The sequence below is a fragment of the Mirounga leonina genome, unplaced genomic scaffold, assembly GCF_011800145.1.
Source record: "Mirounga leonina isolate KUSES-001 unplaced genomic scaffold, KU_Mleo_1.0 Mir_151, whole genome shotgun sequence".
In the NCBI taxonomy this organism is placed as follows: Eukaryota; Metazoa; Chordata; class Mammalia; order Carnivora; family Phocidae; genus Mirounga; species Mirounga leonina.
The window spans coordinates 13,931,952-13,939,364 of NW_023270377.1; the positions used below are offsets into that span (position 1 = coordinate 13,931,952).

The 7,413-nt window shown below is 44.0% G+C and overlaps 1 protein-coding gene across 1 annotated transcript in view; it reads left to right on the forward strand.

The window, feature by feature from the left end:
* The window catches only part of WDFY1 (WD repeat and FYVE domain containing 1), a 47,659-nt gene extending 41,620 nt beyond the window's left edge, over window positions 1–6,039 (forward strand). The window contains exons 10-12 of the mRNA XM_035007007.1: window positions 1,115–1,245; window positions 2,386–2,494; window positions 3,303–6,039. Coding sequence (XP_034862898.1) covers window positions 1,115–1,245; window positions 2,386–2,494; window positions 3,303–3,362 — 300 coding nt within the window. The 3' untranslated portion in view covers window positions 3,363–6,039. The remainder of the gene's footprint in view (window positions 1–1,114; window positions 1,246–2,385; window positions 2,495–3,302) is intronic.
* Window positions 6,040–7,413: the final 1,374 nt, after the last annotated feature.

The following is a 7,413-nucleotide window of genomic DNA, read 5'->3' on the forward strand; positions in this document are numbered from 1 at the left end:
GTTCTACAAAAAACATATTTCTACAGCAACCTTGAAGGTAGCCTACTCCAATTGAATATGAATTGGTGCAGGTAAGTAATAAAGAATGCTAATTTCATTTCTTTGCACCTCTATGAGGGATTGGCCTAAAGTCTGTGTGTGTTAATAAACTTTCTTTAATGTTACTTACAAAGCTTCTGTCCCACAAGGTCTGATAGGAGACCGGCAGGCAATACAGGGGAGATCTTAGCATTCCTATAACATTCTGATGCTCAGAAATGGAACCCGAATTCCATGGTTAGCCCGCTTCCCGCAATGCATGTCTGCTGATAACTAGTGCATTATAATTGGTGGGCCAGATAATCCCTGCTTCTACGGGAAACATGAAGAAATTAATTTCCATCTTATGAATTAACTACTAGAAGAGAGGGGAAAGGTAGGGGTCACTAAACTTTGAGTGTTAAAAGAATATGACAAAATTAATAACTGGACTGTTTTGAAGGTTCTTGAAGCTTATGTCCAGAGTGATTGAAAGATTATAAGAAATAGTAAAACATATGATTATGGATATTTCTTTCTTTCTTTTTTTTTTTTTTTAAGATTTTATTTATTTGACAGAGAGAGCACAAGCAGAGGGAGAGAGAGAGAGAAGCAGGCTCCCTGCTGAGCAAGGAGCCCGATGTGGGACTCGATCCCAGGACCCTGGGATCATGACCCGGGCCGAAGGCAGATGCTTAACCCACTGAGCCACCCAGGCGTCCCTGGATATTTATTTCTTAAGGAGGGCATATTACATTATTTCAAAACTTTTCTCTGACATAGGAATAGATTTTTTTTCTGCAACCTCTAGTCGTTTGAGCTCCTAAATGAACTTGAAGTTGGTTTTAATAATGCTGTTTGTAGACATCTAGACAGATAATATGAATGAATAAAAAGCAGTGTTTGACCAGTAAGACAAGGGTCTTTGGAAATCCTTGACAAGTGGACACTGCCTTTTGTGTTAACGGGTACACTGAATGGGGTGATTATAATTCAAGGCGACTCCTCTGCACTCCCACCCCCTGCCCTAAAGGGAAGCCGGGAGCACCACAGCAAAAGCTAAACTCCCCCTTTTCCTCCTTCGGTGGTCCTGAAGCATCACTGCCGGAAATGTGGGCAGGCTGTGTGTGGGAAGTGCAGCAGCAAGCGCTCCAGCTACCCTGTCATGGGCTTCGAGTTCCAGGTCCGCGTGTGCGATTCCTGCTACGACTCCATCAAAGACGAGGAGTGAGTGTGTGTGGGTCTTTGTCTTCCTGGGTGCCCGCAGGGAGGAGAGCCTGAGAAATGACAGGATGTATTTCTGCCCACCTGCCGTCTCTTCCCAGCTTCATAAATCGTTCCTGGGGAAGGAATTCTGTCCTCGCTGTACGGCCTCAGCGAGTTTCTCCCAAACAGTGTGAAGAATGACGTTGCTAAGACCGGTGCGGCAGTTGAGCAGTGGGCATCCCTGAGCCCCCGCAGGGTCAGGGCCAAAGCGCACTGATGCAGTGGCAAGCTGGTCCATCCGGTGCTCCAGCCTTGGCTCACACGTGCCTGGGAATTTCATTTTCTTTGCCTTCCCTTTGAGTCATCTTAGAAAGCGCTAGCCTGGCAAACCTTGGCCGAGGCCCACCTGGAAAGGCTAGTCGGCATCACTGGTGTCAGTCCACGCGCGCTCGTGAGGAGGCTGGGGCTGCGGGCGCGGGAGCAGAACGAGACCCAATGCCAGGAGCCACTCCCCGAGGGCAGAGAGGCTTCGGGGAGCCTGCAGCCTCCCCGTGAGGGTCTTGCCCATGGAGTAGGAGCTCCTGCAGTGCAGTTCCTGGGCACAATTAAAGGCCCTTGGTTTTTTGTGCAACATAAGGAATAGCATGGAGGACATTAGGGGAAGGAAGGGAAAAATGAAGGGGGGGAATTGGAGGGGGAGATCATCCATGAGAGACTATGGACTCTGAGAAACAAACTGAGGGTTCTAGAGGGGAGGGGGTTGGGGGGGTGGGTTAGCCTGGTGATGGGTATTAAGGAGGGCACGTTCTGCATGGAGCACTGGGTGTTATACGCAAACAGTGAATCATGGAACACTACATCAAAAACTAATGATGTAATGTATGGTGATTAACATAACATAATAAAATTAAATTAAATTTAAAAAAAAAAGGCCCTTGTCTTATGTCTAGGAATATACCAGCCTTTCCACTGAAAAAATAAAAATCCATTATTTGGAGAGTTTTGTCAAACCTTATATAAAACAATCTTGCAGCTTGTCCTGACAGTTTTCCAAACTGCAGCCACATTTTTAGGAGGAAATTTTAACACTGTCATTGTGTTTCCTTTATGTTGCAAGTCAGCTCTCAGCGGTGTCTCTTTTCTCTCTTTTCTCTTTGTCAGTCGGACTTCTCTAGCAACCTTTCATGAAGGAAAACATAACATTTCCCACATGTCCATGGACGTTGCTCGGGGACTGATGGTGACCTGTGGGACCGACCGCATCGTGAAGGTAACCTGCTCGCGCTTCCCGACGAGCGTCCGTGTGTAGAGGGCTCCGTGATTGTGCTGCCAGCAGACGGCCGCTCGTCCAGCCTCACTTTCTCATCGGCAGGCTTGCCTTCCCTTTTTATAAGCAGCCATGCAGCCTGAAGCGGGATGAAGACCCCGAGGAACACACTGCATGCTTGCGGGTGTCCCACGCGCAGTGGCCACTCCTTCCGGGGGGGTTTCCTGCGCCATCTCCATCTCTCAGAGTCGCTGCTGGGGCCTGGCCTGACACCTGGGGGTTGCCATCTGCCCGGTGGTCCTGCCTCCCCAGCGGGTCAGGGCTTAGCCGGCCCCTGTCCCTGGTCATCCTTCCCCGGCTGGTGTTCCCCTCAGCCTGGACAGGTTTCCTAGTTGTAGGAAATAACCACACATTTTTTCATTAAATCCCTCGGGTCACTAATACAGAAACGAAAAGCAAGTGTTTTATACTGAGTACCACTCCAGAGTTGTGAAACTATGACACACTTTGTTTCGTAGTTTTTTTTTAAATAGGGGCTTTTCCCAGTAGGCTTCTTACTAAAAATGAAATTAAATTTATAGTAAAGCATCATTATTACAGCATTTTCAGGTGTCAAGATACCACTCACAAGCTTTTTTCACATTTTAGTGCACTAAGGGGTTCGTCTATAGATCTTGAGAAGGTTTTGTAGTGAAAGAATGAGAGAATGCGTTCTTTTGTCCCCTTTTCGCGTTTAACAGCGGTTTGGTGTGAACTCCGCTTCTGGACCCTGTGATGAGCGCTGCTTTCTGGCGTGTTCTTTCTCTTGCAGATCTGGGACATGACGCCCGTGGTGGGCTGCAGTCTGGCAACTGGGTTTGCCCCACGTTGATCCGGGAGCTGGGCGAGGTCTGCACCTTCCCCGTGGCTCCCTTTACCAACACAGCCCTTCCCCGTGGCTCCGTGGTCACAGTCTCGGGAATGGACAGTAGCCACTAAAAAAAACAAAGCAACATTTTTAAAGAGAAAAAAATGTAAGGTGTGTTTGGGGGCATTTGTGGAACTACCTGTGGGGACGAATATGGAAAAAAAAGTTCATCTGTAGTGGTTCCCTGAGGAAAGGAATGACTTCAGCAAGACTTCCTCATGAACAGTGAGCTCACGTGTGCTCAAGGAGTCATTTGGCAAATGGGAGTTTTAGAGGAAAAACTGTTGAACGAAAGTGTTAAAGCAGTTCCCAGTGCAAACACCCCTCCCCTCAGACTTGCCGGCCTTCCCCAGGCGCCTGTGGCTCTGTGGTTAGAGCAGGGATTCAGGGGAGGAGGACTTGCTGTCTCTTTCTTGAGGGGTGCAGGAGGACCCCAAGAACCCAGAGATCTCTCCTTCCCCGCTGGCAGTATGAGAATCCTCTCTCCACATAGTGATTCTTCTTGAAGATCTCTGTTCTCGGCAGGTAGCACCATTCCCTGCACTTGGTATTTGGAGTGCTCATTTCCTCTTCCCGGCCAGCCAGTAAGCCAGGGGCCAGCCTTCCCAGTTGTTACTAAGTGAGCCGTAAAATTGCTGCATTAACCGAGGCGGCGCGCATCCTTCCCTTTCCCCCAAGTGTGCTGTGAGGACAGAACGTTTTTATGGTGCTGTTAACGTGGGAGTCACACAAGCCGTCCGACTGTCTCACTGCTGGCAGGAACGACTCGGGGTGGTGAAGGGAGGTGATCAGGCTGCTCCATGGGACGGCCCAGTCCCAAAAGGACGCATTCTGTCTGTAGTTCCACGATGATGGGCCCCTGCGGTATTGTGGCAGTTTAATAATAATACACCTCAGAAAAGAACTCCACAACTTTCCAAACTATGTTGACTTTTTGTTGTAAGGAATATTATTAACATCTCGTAGAAGGGAATTAGTAACCCAGAGCAGTAAGCGTTAAGCAGGTCCTGCGCAGTCATTCCTAACTTGTAAATTGCTTTCCTAGCCACTAGCGAATTCTCCTGTAGCAAATGGCATTTTAAAAGTTTTTGGCCACTTAGTACCAAGATGGGGAAGAGGTGGGGAATGGGAGAGCCTGTCTTTTAATATTCCCATATTTATTTCTTTGTTTTTAACCATAGTACACATACCTATTACTTTAGGGCTATGCAAGTGAGTGGAGAGAGGCCTACTTTTCTTAAAGACAAATTTTAAAATAGATAGCAACTGTATTTTTGTTAGTCTTACTAGTGGATATTGATAAAAACTCACTACTGCGTCACTGTGTTGGGATCATATCAAGACAGCATGGTTGTTATGTGTGATACCACGAAGGGATTAAATCTGTTTTTTAACAACAGAGAGGGACTATAATGTTTAAGACAGGTAATTAAACTAAGATATCTTACTAGCCAAGTGACACAAATAATAAGGAAAGGAGGTCAGGCACCTCATATTCTAGAATGATCTGCATTAAAAATTGACTTGCTTTCAGGAGTAAGACTGAAGGGTTTTGTTTCTCTGTGTCATTTTTGTTTTCTGTCATCTGAAAGAGGTGTTTCCTTTAAAAACTTCCTGTCAGCTCTCTGCAAAACGTAGGATACTAATACAGGCTGGAAGGACACTGGGGGGATGGGATCTTACAGGGCAGTGTTGAGTGTTAGCTCTTGTTCAGTTAATGGTCCAGCTTACACAAAGGTGCTATCCTGGGGATTTCATGACATCCTGAAAGGAAAATAGGATATGATCTGTTTCTTGCCATGTTGATGAGTACTGAACTGTGGTTTTGTTTGCCTTTAACTTCTGTAAAATGTGATTTTATAATGTCTGTGGTAGACTGAGCACAATTTCACACTGTAGCTTTTAGCCTTCTTTTATTTTAAAAAATTCTGAATGAAAAACCCAGTGTTCTAGAGAGAATATAAGGTTGTGAGAGCACCTCCTAAGGGGTTAAGCTAATATAAATCAAAGAGGAAAGGCATTATGTAAGGAAGAATTGGAGAGGGGCATCCGGAAAAGGAAAGAATGTTTCAATTAACTTTTCTCTGCACCAGAGCCTCTTAGCACTTTTCATTTTAAGAACTCATGTAGCGGGCTTGTCTTGTCTCTACTACACACAAGGGAGCAAATGGGGTAATATTTTTTATAGAGGTGGGCAAAAATTATTTTCTCAATTCTGCTGACTGGACACATAAGGACGATCCAGTGAGGCTTCTAGTTATTGCCTTATTTTGACTGTGTTACTCTTAAACCGGTCATTTAAAATAGCTCTTCAAGTACCAGTTCATGGTTTTTCCATTCCTGAATACTCAGCTAATTTCTACAACTAGGGATTAAGAAGTACAGAATATTAGAGAAGATCCTTACGTTTTAGATCTAGTATGTCTGCAATAAGGAAATGTCAATTCTTCATTCATGACGTGTTCTCAGATTGCCCTTTTTTTTTTTTTTTTTTTTTTTTTTAGTGCAAATGATAGAAACACCCCCATGGCATTAGCTGGAAACAGGTTATTCAGTATACTGTAAATCTCTGTTTACAATGTCCTACTTCTGCCCTGCTGCCTGGAGGATATGAATAAAAATAGTGCTCTAGAATGCCGCACTTGGTTCTCCCCTAAAGAATTCAGTTTGCTTGTACCTACATTTTTAAACTGTTGAAACTGGCCTAAATATGTAATAAATTCCATAGTGACTCAGACCCGAGGAAATATTTTCTAAAATGAGGTTTCATTCAGTTACTTACTACTTCCGATACTGGATCTGGTGTCTTCTAAAATGTAAGGAACCAGTTACTATTAATGATAAACCATCTGCTCATTATGAATGTGAGGTTTAACAAATAAGTAATACATGCTCCATTTATTCAAGTGTCTATTGCTTAATTGTTAATTGTGAGCAGATTATTGAATGCCTACTCTGTTTTCTGCAGTTTACTATACAGTAACTCTTTGAGTAAATCGTTTCATTGTGCAACAAATTTATATTAGAATACAATTTAAAGTGTTTTACTCTATAGCCTTTTTGACTGGGGAAGCAAAGGGCAATGTTGATTAGTACATTTTGTCTTGTACTAGCTATGTTTCTATAAGATATGGTGCCCCGTGTATCCCAGAGAGTTAGAAAACTGTTCTTTTGCTCCTGTTTGTGGGTTCTGTTTTTGTGTTGTTGTTTTTTTTTTTTGAGAATATACATATACAATAAAATGTTCCTTGCTTGTTACTCTGTTGCTTAATTTAGCTTTTGTTATGTTTGATACGGACATAGGGCAATAATAGTAACCACCATGTATTCAGCACACTCTGTGCTGAGTGCTCTACCTGCATTCTGCTGTTCGATCCTGGCAACACTTCCGCAGGGCATTACTGTCCCTGTTTTACAGGTGAGAAAACTAACAAGATCCTGTCCGTCTGTCCGTTTATCTGTCTGACTCGAAAGCACTTGCCTTCTCCATACACCTGCTTTCACGTGCTAGAGTGTAGTGAGTGTTTCCTGTAAGGGTTAGGGGTCAGGTGGTATTATCTCTTTTGAAGTTTGTGAAGCCCACCAGTCCAATTGCTCTGGGTGTCTAGGCTCCCCAAGTCACATGGGGACACCAGCATCTGTGCCCCAGTTCTCCACATCAGCAGCTCAGTTTTGTGAATAAACACAGGGTGGTTCAGACCCAGGAGAAGTTATTCCTTCGCTTAGCTGATAGGAAGTTGATTTCTTAGAAACCAGCATGGCAGTTTACTGTGTTTCTTCAAAGCAATATAGCTTCATTTAATAAATAATATGTAATAATATATAATTAAAAAAGAATAAAAAGAAAATGAAAATTAAAAGATAATACCAAAAAGTATTAAAAAGATTTGTTTTAAGCCCTCTGTCCCACCACCCAAAGAAAACACTGTTAAAGCTGGGCTGTATGTCTTTCCAGTGTTTTTCTTAAATGCATGCATGCATCTGTAAAAGACACCTATGGATACAGTTTTAAGGG